Source organism: Prionailurus viverrinus, chromosome C1, assembly GCF_022837055.1.
Source record: "Prionailurus viverrinus isolate Anna chromosome C1, UM_Priviv_1.0, whole genome shotgun sequence".
In the NCBI taxonomy this organism is placed as follows: Eukaryota; Metazoa; Chordata; class Mammalia; order Carnivora; family Felidae; genus Prionailurus; species Prionailurus viverrinus.
In genome coordinates, this window is record NC_062568.1 from 134024321 (window position 1) to 134041869 (window position 17549).

At 38.1% G+C, this 17549-nt stretch overlaps 1 protein-coding gene across 4 annotated transcripts in view; it reads right to left on the minus strand.

The window, feature by feature from the left end:
• ABCD3 (ATP binding cassette subfamily D member 3) overlaps window positions 1-17549 on the minus strand; it is an 82375-nt gene that overhangs the window by 13519 nt on the left and 51307 nt on the right. For all 4 annotated transcript variants that reach the window (XM_047870649.1, XM_047870650.1, XM_047870651.1 and 1 more), the window contains 10 exons: window positions 17359-17428; window positions 15224-15293; window positions 15038-15135; window positions 14834-14925; window positions 13158-13249; window positions 13001-13076; window positions 12811-12874; window positions 469-546; window positions 297-362; window positions 112-201 (listed from right to left, as the gene is read on the minus strand). In XM_047870649.1, coding sequence (XP_047726605.1) covers window positions 112-201; window positions 297-362; window positions 469-546; window positions 12811-12874; window positions 13001-13076; window positions 13158-13249; window positions 14834-14925; window positions 15038-15135; window positions 15224-15293; window positions 17359-17428 — 796 coding nt within the window. The remainder of the gene's footprint in view (window positions 1-111; window positions 202-296; window positions 363-468; window positions 547-12810; window positions 12875-13000; window positions 13077-13157; window positions 13250-14833; window positions 14926-15037; window positions 15136-15223; window positions 15294-17358; window positions 17429-17549) is intronic.

Sequence of the window (17549 nt, forward strand, 5' to 3'; positions counted from 1 at the left end):
GGCTTTTCAGGCTAGGATAAACTACCTGGCAGTTAAAATGCTTAACTGATTAAGATAAAGAATCTGATATGGAGGAATTCCAGTAGGTCTAGTCCATAAGCATTTCCTTACTAGGTCAGATATCCCCTTCCTTTTCTGATCTTCTCTTCCATCCGGATATATCACTTGGTCTCGAAGTGTTCCAAGGGTCATATAAGGTCTCTGATAGTGGCAGAGAAAAATCATTATAAGTGAATTCTTTAAAAATAAATGAAAAGATCTTTAAATCAAAGATTACAGAATAAACAAGGTCTTACCTGAGGAACATAGAATAACTTTCCTCTCTCAGGTTTAGTTAGACGTCCTCCAAAAAGAGGCCATAACTATAAAGGGAAAAGGAAGGGGGAGAGGAGCAATTATAAATTTCACCATGTAGTAGATTGTATAGCAAAACAAGACTACAATATCTTGAGGCCAATTTGTACTTACTTCGCCAAGAACACGGAAAAGTGAGCTCTTCCCACAGCCATTTGGACCACAAATTAAAACATTGGCCCCAGATCGAACCTGAAAATCAGTCCATGAATTAATAGGGAATATATACTCAGTGAACATTTCTTTTGAGTCAATTTGTTCTTTGCTAAGGATAAGCTTTCTAGTTTGTCTATAAATGTGATAATAGGTAGAAGCAGCGGAGGGTTTGGTTGACCTCTCATTTTTGTTTACTGTCAATATTTACTCACTTTTTTCATTTAAAAGTCAATGACTGCAGCTTATAAATTTTGAGAATTCTTGAAAACAATATGTGTGTATATGTTTTTAAAAAAAAGCAGAGGTCGGCGGCAAGATGGCGGCTTAGGAGGACGCTGGGCTCACCGCACGTCCTGCTGATCACTTAGATTCCATCTACATCTGCCTAAATAACCCAGAAAACCGCCAGAGGATTAGCAGAACGGAGTCGCCGGAGCCAAACGCAGACGAGAGGCCCACGGAAGAGGGTAGGAAGGGCGGCGAGGCGGTGCGCGCTCCACGGACTGGCGGGAGGGAGCCGGGGCGGAGGGGCGGCTCGCCGGCCAAGCACAGCCACCGAGTCTGGCTTGCAAAAGCGGAGGGGCCTGACGGACTGTGTTCCCACAACAAGCGCGACTTAGCGTCTGGGAGGTCATAAGTTAACAGCTCTGCTCGGAAAGCGGGAAGGCTGGAGGACAAAGGGAGGGAGAGCTGCTGAGCCCCCTGACAACAGAGCTCAGTTTGGTGGGGAACAAAGGCGCTCGCCAGCGCCATCTCCCCCGCCCATCCCCCAGCCGAAATCCCAAAGAGAACCTGTTCCTGCCGGGGAACTTGCTCGCTCCGCGCAAACACCCAACTCTGCACTTCGGCGGAGCCAAACCTCCGGCAGCGGATCTGACTCCCTCCCGCTGCCACAGGGCCCCTCCTGAAGTGGATCACCTAAGGAGAAGCGATCTAAGCCTGCCCCTCCTACCCCCGAGCACCTTGCCTACCCACCCCAGCTAATACGCCAGATCCCCAGCATCACAAGCCTGGCAGGGTGCAAGTAGCCCAGACGAGCCACACCACCCCACAGTGAATCCCGCCCCTAGGAGAGGGGAAGAGAAGGCACACACCAGTCTGACCGTGGCCCCAGCGGTGGGCTGGGGACAGACATCAGGTCTGACTGCGGCCCCGCCCACCAACTCCAGTTACACACTACAGCACAGGGGAAGTGCCCTGCAGGTCCGCACCACTCCAGGGACTATCCAAAATGACCAAGCGGAAGAACTCCCCTCAGAAGAATCTCCAGGAAATAACAACAGCTAATGAGCTGATCAAAAAGGATTTAAATAATATAACAGAAGGTGAATTTAGAATAATAGTCATAAAATTAATCGCTGGGCTTGAAAACAGTATACAGGACAGCAGAGAATCTCTTGCTACAGAGATCAAGGGACTAAGGAACAGTCATGAGAAGCTGAAAAACGCTTTAAACGAAATGCATAACAAAATGGAAACCACCACAGCTCGGCTTGAAGAGGCAGAGGAGAGAATAGGTGAACTAGAAGATAAAGTTATGGAAAAAGAGGAAGCTGAGAAAAAGAGAGATAAAAAAATCCAGGAGTATGAGGGGAAAATTAGAGAATTAAGTGATACACTAAAAAGAAATAATATACGCATAATTGGTATCCCGGAGGAGGAAGAGAGAGGGAAAGGTGCTGAAGGGGTACTTGAAGAAATCATAGCTGAGAACTTCCCTGAACTGGGGAAGGAAAAAGGCATTGAAATCCAAGAGGCACAGAGAACTCCCTTCAGACGTAACTTGAATCGATCTTCTGCACGACATATCATAGTGAAACTGGCAAAATACAAGGATAAAGAGAAAATTCTGAAAGCAGCAAGGGGTAAACGTGCCCTCACATATAAAGGGAGACCTATAAGACTCGTGACTGATCTCTCTTTTGAAACTTGGCAGGCCAGAAAGAATTGGCACGAGATTTTCAGGGTGCTAGACAGAAAAAATATGCAGCCGAGAATCCTTTATCCAGCAAGTCTGTCATTTAGAATAGAAGGAGAGATAAAGGTCTTCCCAAACAAACAAAAACTGAAGGAATTTGTCACCACTAAACCAGCCCTACAAGAGATCCTAAGGGGGACCCTGTGAGACAAAGTCCCAGAGACATCACTACAAGCATAAAACATACAGACATCACAATGACTCTAAACCCGTATCTTTCTATAATCACACTGAATGTAAATTAAATGCGCCAACCAAAAGACATAGGGTATCAGAATGGATAAAAAAACAAGACCCATCTATTTGCTGTCTACAAGAGACTCATTTTAGACCTGAGGACACCTTTAGATTGAGAGTGAGGGGATGGAGAACTATTTATCATGCGACTGGAAGCCAAAAGAAAGCTGGAGTAGCCATACTTATATCAGACAAACTAGACTTTAAATTAAAGGCTGTAACAAGAGATGAAGAAGGACATTATATAATAGTTACAGGGTCTATCCATCAGGAAGAGCTAACAATTATAAATGTCTATGCACCGAATACCGGAGCCCCCAAATATATAAAACAATTACTCATAAACATAAGCAACCTTATTGATAAGAATGTGGTAATTGCAGGGGACTTTAATACACCACTTACAGAAATGGATAGATCATCTAGACACACGGTCAATAAAGAAACAAGGGCCCTGAATGAGACATTGGATCAGATGGACTTGACAGATATATTTAGAACTCTGCATCCCAAAGCAACAGAATATACTTTCTTCTCGAGTGCACATGGAACATTCTCCAAGATAGATCATATACTGGGTCACAAAACAGCCCTTCATAAGTTTACAAGAATTGAAATTATACCATGCTTACTTTCAGACCACAATGCTATGAAGCTTGAAATCAACCACAGAAAAAAGTCTGGAAAACCTCCAAAAGCATGGAGGTTAAAGAACACCCTACTAACGAATGAGTGGGTCAACCAGGCAATTAGAGAAGAAATTAAAAAATATATGGAAACAAATGAAAATGAAAATACAACAATCCAAACGCTTTGAGACGCAGCAAAGGCAGTCCTGAGAGGAAAATACATTGCAATCCAGGCCTATCTCAAGAAACAAGAAAAATCCCAAATACAAAATCTAACAGCACACCTAAAGGAACTAGAAGCAGAACAGCAAAGGCAGCCTAAGCCCAGCAGAAGAAGAGAAATAATAAAGATCAGGGCAGAAATAAACAATATAGAAACTAAAAAAACTGTAGAGCAGATCAACGAAACCAAGAGTTGGTTTTTTGAAAAAATAAACAAAATTGACAAACCTCTAGCCAGGCTTCTCAAAAAGAAAAGGGAGATGACCCAAATAGATAAAATCATGAATGAAAATGGAATTATTACAACCAATCCCTCAGAGATACAAACAATTATCAGGGAATACTATGAAAAATTATATGCCAACAAACTGGACAACCTGGAAGAAATGGACAAATTCCTGAACAACCACACTCTTCCAAAACTCAATCAGGAGGAAATAGAAAGCTTGAACAGACCCATAACCAGCGAAGAAATTGAATCGGTTATCAAAAATCTCCCAACAAATAAGAGTCCAGGACCAGATGGCTTCCCAGGGGAGTTCTACCAGACGTTTAAAGCAGAGATAATACCTATCCTTCTCAAGCTATTCCAAGAAATAGAAAGGGAAGGAAAACTTCCAGACTCATTCTATGAAGCCAGTATTACTTTGATTCCTAAACCAGACAGAGACCCAGTAAAAAAAGAGAACTACAGGCCAATATCCCTGATGAATATGGATGCAAAAATTCTCAATAAGGTACTAGCAAACGAATTCAACGGCATATAAAAAGAATTATTCACCATGATCAAGTGGGATTCATTCCTGGGATGCAGGGCTGGTTCAACATTCGCAAATCAATCAACGTGATACATCACATTAACAAAAAAAAAGAGAAGAACCATATGATCCTGTCAATCGATGCAGAAAAGGCCTTCGACAAAATCCAGCACCCTTTCTTAATAAAAACCCTTGAGAAAGTCGGGATAGAAGGAACATACTTAAAGATCATAAAAGCCATTTATGAAAAGCCCACAGCTAACATCATCCTCAACGGGGAAAAACTGAGAGCTTTTTCCCTGAGATCAGGAACACGACAAGGATGCCCACTCTCACCGCTGCTGTTTAACATAGTGCTGGAACTTCTAGCATCAGCAATCAGACAACAAAAGGAAATCAAAGGCATCAAAATTGGCAAAGATGAAGTCAAGCTTTCGCTTTTTGCAGATGACATGATATTATACATGGAAAATCCGATAGACTCCACCAAAAGTCTGCTCGAACTGATACAGGAATTCAGCAAAGTTGCAGGATACAAAATCAATGTACAGAAATCAGTTGCATTCTTATACACTAACAATGAAGCAACAGAAAGACAAATAAAGAAACTGATCCCATTCACAATTGCACCAAGAAGCATAAAATACCTAGGAATAAATCTAACCAAAGATGTAAAGGATCTGTATGCTGAAAATTATAGAAAGCTTATGAAGGAAATTGAAGAAGATTTAAAGAAATGGAAAGACATTCCCTGCTCATGGATTGGAAAAATAAATATTGTCAAAATGTCAATACTACCCAAAGCTATCTACACATTCAATGCAATCCCAATCAAAATTGCACCAGCATTCTTCTCGAAACTAGAACAAGCAATCCTAAAATTCATATGGAACCACAAAAGGCCCCGAATAGCCAAAGGAATTTTGAAGAAGAAGACCAAAGCAGGAGGCATCACAATCCCAGACTTTAGCCTCTACTACAAAGCTGTCATCATCAAGACAGCATGGTATTGGCACCAAAACAGACACATAGACCAATGGAATAGAATAGAAACCCCAGAACTAGACCCACAAACATATGGCCAACTCATCTTTGACAAAGCAGGAAAGAACATCCAATGGAAAAAAGACAGCCTCTTTAACAAATGGTGCTGGGAGAACTGGACAGCAACATGCAGAAGGTTGAAACTAGACCACTTTCTCACACCATTCACAAAAATAAACTCAAAATGGATAAAGGACCTAAATGTGAGACAGGAAACCATCAAAACCTTAGAGGAGAAAGCAGGAAAAGACCTCTCTGACCTCAGCCGTAGCAATCTCTTACTCGACACATCCCCAAAGGCAAGGGAATTAAAAGCAAAAGTGAATTACTGGGACCTTATGAAGATAAAAAGCTTCTGCACAGCCAAGGAAACAACCAACAAAACTAAAAGGCAACCAACGGAATGGGAAAAGATATTCGCAAATGACATATCGGACAAAGGGCTAGTATCCAAAATCTATAAAGAGCTCACCAAACTCCACACCCGAAAAACAAATAACCCAGTGAAGAAATGGGCAGAAAACATGAATAGACACTTCTCTAAAGAAGACATCCGGATGGCCAACAGGCACATGAAAAGATGTTCAGCGTCGCTCCTTATCAGGGAAATACAAATCAAAACCACACTCAGGTATCACCTCACGCCAGTCAGAGTGGCCAAAATGAACAAATCCGGAGACTATAGATGCTGGAGAGGATGTGGAGAAACGGGAACCCTCTTGCACTGTTGGTGGGAATGCAAATTGGTGCAGCCGCTCTGGAAAGCAGTGTGGAGGTTCCTCAGAAAATTAAAAATAGACCTACCCTATGACCCAGCAATAGCACTGCTAGGAATTTATCCAAGGGATACAGGAGCACTGATGCATAGGGCCACGTGTACCCCAATGTTCATAGCAGCACTCTCAACAATAGCCAAATTATGGAAAGAGCCTAAATGTCCATCAACTGATGAATGGATAAAGAAATTGTGGTTTATATACACAATGGAATATTACGTGGCAATGAGAAAAAATGAAATATGGCCTTTCGTAGCAACGTGGATGGATCTGGAGAGTGTGATGCTAAGTGAAATAAGCCATACAGAGAAAGACAGATACCATATGGTTTCACTCTTATGTGGATCCTGAGAAACTTCACAGGAACCCATGGGGGAGGGGAAGGAAAAAAAAAAAAAAAGAGGTTAGAATGGGAGAGAGCCAAAGCATAAGAGACTTAAAAACTGAGAACAAACTGAGGGTTGATGGGGGGTGGGAGGGAGGAGAGGGTGGGTGATGGGTATTGAGGAGGGCACCTTTTGGGATGAGCACTGGGTGTTGTATGGAAACCAATTTGTCAATAAATTTCATAAAAAAAAAAAAAATATACAACTTCTAGCAAGCTCTTGCTAAAGGAACTTTCAAAAATTAACAATAGTTAAAAAGCAGGAGACAATTACCCTCATTAATGACTCCACAACAGTCACCAGGAAAGCCAGGCTATTTTTATGTCACATAGACTTACCCTTGATAAGCTTCTTTTTTTTTTTTTTTTAAAGAAATCAGAATCACAAACTACATTAAATCTCAACACTGAGGCTTATTTTTAACACCATGAGCGAAACAATTAAAACAGGATGAGAAGATGGTCATTCAAGAATACAATTCTCAGAAGTCAATATTATAAACTGTACCGTAAGCGATGATAGGCACAAAGGGTGACAGAGGGAATAATAGTGTTGTGTGTACTGACAATTTCTATGTGTTAGGCTGTTTTAATTTTGTTGTTTTATTAAATTCACATAGCACTCTGATGCTGTGAAAAATGAATTCTTGACAGTTTAAGACAGAGGTAGCTTCAGTGAATGCTAGATCCTGGATTAAATCTCATAAAATTGACAAATGACTTTAATGGAATGGCATGATTTGGGGAAGCAAAATACATCCCCTGACAGTCTCATCTGCTCCTTTGTAACTTATAAAATGTTAGTAATATTCAAAAATAAAACAGTAATAATAAACGCAAAAAAAAACAAAATAATAAAAATAAAAAAAATTAAAAAAAGCAATCATACTATGTATGTTCTATATATTATTATTTAATAATATATCACAAATATTCTAAGTCAGTATACTCAGATTCCTCCCATTCTATTTTTAAATACCTACAGTGTATTCCATTCTAAGAATGCACCCTGATTTATTTAACTACCTCCTTTTTGTTAGGTCTTTTGTATTTTGCTTTGCTCTTTTAGATAATACTGCAATGAACTGGAATCAGTGAGTGAATTTCTGCATTGGTGAGAAATGTTTCTATACAGATCAGATTCTTAGAAGTGTATACGCATTATTAATATTTACAAGTGCCACCAAATCGCTCTGCAATGATGTAAAGTTAAATGAAAAAAACGTAATCAAGAGTGGTTAAGTTCTGAGCTTATGGTCTCATATAAGTGTTAATCAACCCTGTGAAGAATCAGAAACCTGGGTTAGAATTTCAGCTCACAACATTACAGAGCAATGTATCACAGCAGGAAAGGAGACAACAAAGGTATGAGTTACTCTAGCTGTGGAACCTGCCTTTGACAAATTTTTTTAACTGTTGAGGCCTTATGTTCTTATTACTTAATTGAATGAATACTTATAGAATGCTCAGTGTCAGGTTCTGCTTTAGGTAATGGAGCTATACTAATGAATAAAAAACAAAACAAACAAAACCTGCCCGTACCAGTTTACATTCTAGTGGGAGAGACATAAAATAAAGAATACACACAATAAACGAGTAAACTAAATAGTACCTTAGAAAATAAGTGCTATGGAAAAAAATATATACCAAGGTAAGGAAATTTGGAAGCGGTTAGGGGAGGTTACGTTTTTAAGGTGGCCAGACCAGGACTCATTGGAAATGACAACTGGGCAACTTTAAAAGGAGTAAATTAGGAGTTTATCTAGAGGAAGAGTGCTATAGCCTAACCCTACCCACAAAAAGCTGGTTCAAAGGCACTGAAGCAGGAATGTACGTATCCTTGTCAAAAAACAGAAAAGAGGTTGAGAAAACTGAGAGGGAGGAAGGAGTAAGTAGGAAAAGAGCTGAGAGAAGTAAGAGGTTGGTGGAAAGCAGTGCAGGCAAATCCTACAGGGCACTGGGAGCCACGGAAAGGACTGCCTTTTACTCTGATGAAACACAGAGCCATCAGCATTAGCCACAACAGCCAAAGGTGGCAGCAACCCAGAAGGATGAAGGGATAAACAAAATGTAGACTATACGTACAATGGAATAGGATTCAGCCTTGAAAAGGAAGGACATTCTGACACGTGCTACAACATGGATGAAACTTCAAGAAATAAGCTAGACACAAAAGGACAACTGCTGTATGATTCCACTTATATGAGGTCCCTAGAATAGTCATATCTGTAAAGTAGAATAGTAGTTACCAGGGGTTGGGGAGAGTGGGAAATCAGGAATTATTGTTTAATGGGTCCAGAGTTTCTGTTGGTTACGATAAAAATTTGTGGAGATGGTCAGTGGTGATGGCTGCACAACACTGTAAATGAATTTAATGGCACTGAACTGTTTACAAAAAAATGGTTAAAAGAGTCAATTTTACGTTATGTGCATTTTGCCACAATAAAAAAATTTAATGGTAGAAAGGGATAAATTGTACGTTATGTATATTTTACCACAGTAACAAAAGAATGAGCTTCTTTCTAAAAATGGTTGAGAATGACTAGCCTACCACATAACTGATCTACAATAAAACACCACATCTTATGTACTTCAGTGTTAGAGAATGAACTATACTGAATGATTTTTCCAGAAAAATGAACTATCCCATTTTCCGAGAAGTTATTTTTAAAGAATCTTTTTGATGGACTTCCTAAGGAATTACCTATTACCTTTTCCTGTGAAACTGAATATAGTGAATATTTCTGATTATATATAATAATTTTACTTTACTATAATGGTGATTCCTTAGGAGCTCCTAAAGTTCAGGGCTGTTAATTAAATGGTTCCCCACTACTACGCTTTGAGTCATATCAATCATATAGACCTTCTTCTGTTCCTAACTGTTCATTGTGGTTTTCACTGATATCCAATACTTCTCCACTCTATTTGGTGCAATATGCCAGGAAATCCAAAAACCAAATTTATAATGACATGTAAAAATAATAATTAGACTTACAGACATCTGTAAGCACTCTCTTATGCTCAAATGTCTTGGATTCAGCCATAACTTTACCCCCATGGCTTTTGGTAATGGTGGGCAAACTTCCGATTATGACTCAGTCATGATAAGCCAGCGATAATTTTTCCATGGTAAAGATTTATAAAAATGTCCCCCCACCCCAGCTTAAATGAAGACTAAAACACAAGGGTAACTTTCACTTATGGCCTTTTATAGTTACGAAGTTCTTAATAACACTATAATTACTGAGGTTCCAGGATCGGTTTAAGGGGTCAACAAGTGCTCTGTACCACTGTATTTTTACCAATAAAATATTCCCCCAGATATAAGACTTCATCAAAAACAGTTATACACATAAATATGATTTAAGTAAAAAAGAGAATATACAAAAGTATGCTGCTTATGAAGAGTCACAGGCTTCTTCAAACATTATAAATGTGCCTTACTAAAAAAGTAAAAATCTGAGTAACTTACAAAGTACTATTTTAATGCCTACATTATAATCCACAAGTCTTTAATCTCTGAGGGTCTCTTCAGTCTATATCTGAATGGATACATACATCTGTGGTGGGGGAGTTTATAAAGGAATGAGGGATAAAATCCCCTACCCTAAGGAGGTATATATTATCTTGTCATTAGGTGACCCAAAAGACAAAATAATCATAAAGCATTAAACATTTATTTTTTGGTGGCCAAGTCTGTTTTATTATGCCTCTTTTCAGGAGAAAGGAATCCTTATTTTCAAGTAAGCCAAATGGGTAGAAAATAACTAAAGGTTACAAAGAAGTAAAGGATGTTTGTTAAATAAAGGAAGGCTACATTAAGGAAAATGACAGAAATAAAGGAGAAAAAGCCAAGTCTAACTTAAAACACCTAACTCAGAGAGAGACAGAAGAGGAATATATTACACTAGGCCCAAAGAGCACAAGTCAAAGAAACAGTTTCCATTGGAAGAGAAAACAAAATAAGAATCAACAGGAGAGATCACAGGTCCTACGAAACATGGTCACAAAGTAAAACAAGCAGGGGCATAACTAGGGACTCAAAAGACTTTCCAAGTGAAACCAAAATACGAGCAAAAAGTAATGGTCTTTCTGAGACTATAAAAGTGAAGCTATAGGGACTAGCCAGAAGTTTATTAAATCCAAACATAGGGACTTTAAAAAGAAGGGCTTCAGGACTAAAAGGAGAGTGACACCTTTAGCATGATACCCATGTGACAAAGTAGGTAATACCTCAGACAATAATCGGGATCTTTTCTATTCCGTGTATCTGTACGTAAAGATCCCAAATCCATTCTCACTATGCTTAATCAAGTATACATCTGTATTGTTGGTGTAATCTATTTCTGCATCAAGACAAAGTGAGGGAAAGCAGGAGAAAGGGCCAAGAGGATTCTTCACTGGAGAAATCCCATGGCCCTCCTTCACCCTGGTGTAACAAAAATGGGGTTCTGAGCTCTCCTTTATCCCTGAAATCAAGCCAGGTAGGTGGCTACCTACTATGCCAAGGGAGCACACCACAATGACTGGCACACCAAGAATTAAATGAGACACTTCTGGGATACTTGGGAGTCATTCATTATTTACCAATTATATTTACACTTTCCCTATGTATTCTTGTGTTTCCTGGCTTGAAAATAAATATGGTAATATATAATACTCATTGTCAAATAAGTTCAAAGTACTTTGCATAGCTAACATTTTTCATTTTTATAGTTCCTTAAAAAGAAAGTGGGGATGTACTTAAAAAATATACATTACTAAGAGGAACAAAATCGAAGACTTGCTGAAGATTATAACAATTGCAAAACAAATCCAGTAATGATACTTATTTTATCAACTATCAGACATTTCTTTTTTATTATTATTTTAATGTTTATTTATTTTTGAGAGGGAGAGAGAGAGAAAGTGAAGGGCGGGGAGGGGCAGAGAGAGGGAGACACAGAATCTGAAGCAGGTTCCAGGCTCTGAGCTGACAGCTCAGAGCCCAACGCAGGGCTTGAACTCACGAACCATGAGATCATGACCTGAGCTGCAGTCAGACACTTAACCAACTGAGCCACCCAGGGGCCCCAACTATCAGACATTTCTAAAGTGAAAGTAGTTGAAAAGACGCTCCACATAAAACAAATTATAGAAGGCCACTCATTTGGACATGTGGAGAAGAATTCTAGAGCTGTGCTGTCCAATATGGTAGCCACTAGGTCAGTCACGTGTAGCTATTTAAGATCTAACTTATTGGGGCGCCTGGGTGGCTCAGTCGGTTGGGCGGCCGACTTCGGCTCAGGTCATGATCTCGCGGTCCGTGAGTTCGAGCCCCGCGTCGGGCTCTGTGCTGACAGCTCAGAGCCTGGAGCCTGTTTCGGATTCTGTGTCTCCCTCTCTCTGACCCTCCCCCATTCATGCTCTGTCTCTCTCTATCTCAAAAATAAAAGTTAAAAAAAAAAATTAAAAAAAGAAAAAAAAGATCTAACTTATTAAAATTAAATTTTAAGTGTGGCTACTATATTGGACAAAGCAAACATGGCACATTTCCATCACTGCAGACGGTTCAATGGGACAGTGTTGTTCTAGAGAAATGATATCTAGGCCTGGGGAGACAGCCTCCATGATAGGAATTTGTTACTAATCAACAAGATTTTCAGATCTAAACTATTCATAAAGTCGTAACAGACATATAACCTAATAGTTATAGTTCCTCAGGTCTGGGAATGTCTTATAAATCACAAAACTACGCATCTTTGCTTCTTCTTTTTAATGGCATCTGCTATATCCCCATTTGATTAACAGACCACACTGACTCAGCAGCACTATTCACTTGGCATGAGATGTTACTGCAGTGCTACTGTGCTGCTCTTCCATGTTTTCAGTTATAACAAATTCTGTATTTTGTTTGTATAGGTATAGACCCTCCTGCATGGTCAAAACAATACCAAACCATATTTTTTTTTTAACTTAGAATAAAATTATATTGCATGCTTAAATATTCATTCCTCACCAGAGATTACAAGTAACTATACCTTCTATCGCTTTCTTGAGACAGACTTCATTTGCAAAAGATTTTTTCATAGTAATACAGGAAACTTTAAAGTTCTGACAATTAAGAAAAATAGATTTCTAAGTGTTTCAAAGACTTACTTTTTAAAACAATTTTGCGGATTCAGAGACTAAGACAAGCCTTACAGTTATTTTAAATATTCAGAAAACAGTTTTCCATTTCACATTCTGAATCTGATCTAAGCTTTTATACAATCATTTAAAAACTTACTTCAAAATTAAGGTCTCGAATCAAGATATCTCCATTTGGCGTTGCTAAAGGAACATGATCAAATCTACAGAGGAAATTGATAAAAAAAATTAAAATCTTACATTAAATACTAAGCAAATGCAGCTAAAAGAGAAGGGCTATTATGCAGTTAGCAAATGTTTATGGTGCTAAAGAACTTTTCAATACATACTTTATAATGTTATCAGCATTGAAGATCTCTCCAGCACCAGGTATCAAGGGAATGACTTCTGTTCCTTCTTCAATACCTTAAGTGGAAAATAAGTATTAAAGCACCACATTATGTCAGCCAAAATTTAAACCATATGGCCCAGTGCATTCATATTTACCCCTTTCCTGTTGTGAGACCATGGTGCGTTCATATTTGCCTTGATTTAAATCCTTTAGTACTTGCATTAATTCTGTAATCCGAGCAGTAAAACTAAAAAAAAAACCACACACAAGAAAGTCCTAATGAAAACTCCAAAGGTCATCATATCTCTATTATTTTTGTTATTTATTTGAGATGTAACGACATATGACATTGTGTAAGTTCAAAACTTATTCAAACTGAGCCCAAGTTTCCAAAATTATAATTTAGTTTAAATGAAATAACCTAAAAGAAGTCGTCTTATCATCAGAAAGTATGAGTGCTAATAGTGTATGCATGCTTTATTATGTTTCAGTAGGACAACAGGAACAGGATAAGGGAAGAGGTTTCATAGGATCCCCACCTCAACACATAGTTACTTCTTTTAACAGGTGAGACAAGAAAGTTGTATGCCACTAGAATTTTAAGGAAGTTTCTAGTAGATACTAGACTAGTAGACTAAGGACTAGTACTAGTGCATTCCTTAGACATAGGAAGTATGGACCGAGTTCCTGCTAGAATGAGCTACAATGCCAAGTATAGTTAGCTTCTCCGTCTGAGGAAGGCATTTATTACAAGTATGCCAAAATGCCTGCTACCTTCCTATAAACATGGACAAATACGGAAGATTCCTCTCTTTCCTACTTCAAAAGGGAGAAAAGATGAAGTGTTAATATTAGCTGGAAATCACTGTGGCAATAGAGAGAAATCAAAGCTAACGCCAAGACATTGAGGAAATAAAAATAACATGATGGTCAAAGAGAAAGCAATCTGCATCAAAGAATCAAAAGAGTGAAAATCAAGCAGAAACCTTCCAAAGGAACAGAAGCACCCCATCTACCATGAACCCATAAAGACATGAGAAAAGTTATTAACAAGCAGGAAGAGTGTCCGCATTCTCAAGAGAAACAGACTCCTCATAGCAGTAGACAATCTTCTCTATCTTGCAATGAAGCCCTAAACTGCCATAGAATATAAGGAAGAAGAAAGAAGAAACATGCGGATGGATCACAGGTCTGGGAAGGATCCGATGTGATCCAATTTCTTCAGAAGTACTTTTGACATGATGGTGTTTTTTACACCATACCAAGCCCTTTATATTAGAGCTTAAAATACTGAAATATTTAATTCCATTTTATGGTCTAAGAACAATTTCACCTAACAGTATGACCATATTTACAACTGCAGCCACAGACACCACGAAGTGACTTTTTACTTTTTACCCATTAAAATCAACTTCATCTGTGTTTATCCTTTGCTAGGTTGCCAGTAACAAGACCTATGGGGAAAAAAAGTACAGAGGAGGACAAAAAAGTTCAAATGCGAAAATTCTCTTCATTAACTTAATTTTCTGTAAATTAAGAAAAGACTGCCATGACTTAACATTTCCCAACTTATCGAATACTAGGGTCTGTAGAGCAGACAGCTTGAGAACCACTAACCTGGTTGAAGGCTCAAAAGAGCTGTCTTAAGCAAACATGAAAAGTTTACTATCAGAGAAAAATCTTCTTTAAAGGTCCTAAATCAGCTTCCAGGAGTAGGAAACGGGACTTCAGTTGCTCCTTATCTTAACCTCAACTGGGCACAATCATTAAGTATTACACAGTTTTAAAACTTCTCTGCAACTGTTTGTTCATCATTACTAATCTTACTTACCCGGCCAATCTCGTCATCTCACGGCCAGCCAAAACTATCCGACCCAGAGCTTGAGACATTCGCAAAAGCATTCTTCCACTTTGGTAGTAATCCTTAAAAAGAAATAAATATTGGTTTTCACTTATGTTTCTAAGACTAAAAATCAGCTTTTGTTTTTATATTGAAATTTTCCATTTATTATGACAACGGTTACTAATACTTTACCTCTAGAAGTTCTGAATGTGTACTCTTGACATGTCGAGGATGAGACAAATCTAGGAAAGGACGACTGACAACCAGGTAACCGACGACAGTGGCAAGATCTGACACAAAACAGTTAGGATTGAAACATTAATAACACTTCACTTTTCCACAAATCTCATTCCACTATCCATTTTAAAGCATACTTACATTTGGCAATTATGCTATCAATGAAGCCCATAGAAAACCGAAACAAAATGAAATTATGTAGGTGCTCCACCTGGCAGAAGCAAAAACAAAAACATATATATTTTGTACGTATATAAAAATACGAATCTATCCTAAAAATAAAAAAATTATAAGATTTATTCCATGAATATTTAGAGTGCCTACGATCTCTGATTACACTGTACAGCACATTTTCTTGAGCACAGTGCTGATCACAGAGTAGATGCCACACAAATACTCTATGAAACCATTTTTATGCAAACAGAATGGAAATCACATATAAATGATAATGTGGTATTATTTGCACATAATATTGTATTCAGAATATGGTCAGATACATACATGCTGAAAATGATCAATAACTAAAACAACAACAACAAAACAGAAGGATGAGCTAATTTAGGTAAAACACTAGCTGCTTAGATTGGCACACAGTGCTTTGCTTTAGTTGGAGACATCTGGTCTATGCTTTCTCTAAGAATCATATTACACTCTATCTGAACCAAGTGCTAATGTAATCAATGCTGCGCAGCCCTAGTCTGTAGCTTTAATCTCAGTTAAATGCAGTACCTTAAAATAACAAATCTAAAAATGTTTTGTATTCTGCCTTTTTATCAGATTATTCAAGGCCCTGCATGATCTGGCACTGGGCTCTATCCTAAATTTAATCTAAGCTGCTCCTCCTCTCTTAGTTCCAGAAATACTGGTTCCTCAAACATGTTCCTGTCTTAAGGCTTTCCTTCTGTTGTTCTCTTGGCCAGGAATACCATCTTCCTTGATATTTCTATTCTGTGACTAACTTGCTCACTCCATGCACGTCAGGGTGGCTTACTCTTACTACCTCTTGTGAAAGTACAATGACTGGAACGTTTATTCACCAAATGCCATGTGTTATATGCTATGCTCAATGCTGGAGATACAACAGTGAATAAAACAGACAAGGTCCCTGAGCTCATGGAGTTTACATCCTCATGAAAGAGACAAACTAGAAAACAAATAAGATAAATATAAATTGCAATATATGCTTTTAAAGAAACAGATCGTTAAATCGGGAAGGCCATTTCACATAGACTAACCAGAGAAGGCAAGGGCACAATAAGCTGTTAACTTTGGGGCTAAAATCTAAGGATAAGAATAAGCAAGCCATGTAAAGAGTGAGCTGGTGAACAGCAGCAGTTCCCTGGAAAATTACCCTAAATGCATTTTATCAGTAAGCACTATCAAAGTTCAGTCACGTTAAATATAAGCAAGGCAAAAATCCAATTTCTGAAATAAGGAATTTAAAAGGAGTTTCCTTAACCTTTTTAAATCACTTCAAATATACACTTAATTTCACAAACTTCCACTTAAATGTAAGCTCCTTACAGGCAGGATTTTGTATGTCACGTCCACAATATTACCAGCACCTGGAACAAGCATGGGCACCTAGATGGCACTCAGTATCTTTTAAATGAATGAATAAAATTCCTTGAATTCACATTTTCCAAATGGCAAGAAAAGAACTGATGTATGTACAGTTTTCACAAGAAACAATGTTTGGAACCCTAAACCAAGGGTCAACCAACCATATGGCCCAAAGTACAAATGCAGCCTGCCACGTATTTTTGTAAATAAAGTATTATTGGAACACAGTCACACCCACTCATTTACAGAGTGTAGAGTTACTTTTGAAGGGCAGAGCTGAATAGGTACAACACAGACCATACGGTCTAAGAAGCCTAAGCTACAGATCTACTATCTTGTCTTTTACAGAAACAGTTTGCCGACCCCAATTCTAAATAATAATCATCATAATAATATCTTCAAGAATGCTACAGAAACCAAAGAATTTATCTCTAAATAAGACGCCTGTGCATCTCTAAAAATACACTGACAATTATTTTAATAAATAAATAATGTTTGTAACGGGAGGCTTAATACACTAATAGGATAGTTTTTATTCTTATATTTTTTATGAAAATACAGCATAAAAATACTTCATAGCTGTTTAAAAATGAATAGCTTAAGGATTAAAGATATATACCTATAGATTAAAGATATATACCTATAGATACAGATAATCACGGGCCAAAAATAATCTTTCCATAAATACACGAGCCTCAAGCATGTTATCTTACCAGTTTTCGGAAGACTGAGTGGATTGTCTGCTTTTCTCTCTTATTTCCATTGTAAAAGGCAATTTCTTCACTATTAAAGAAAATAATTTAGTGATTAATTTTAAAATTATCTATGCCTGAAAAACAACTGAAATAGAGTATTTGATGACTGAATATTTTATTGATATGGACATTTAGGGGGTGCCTGGGTG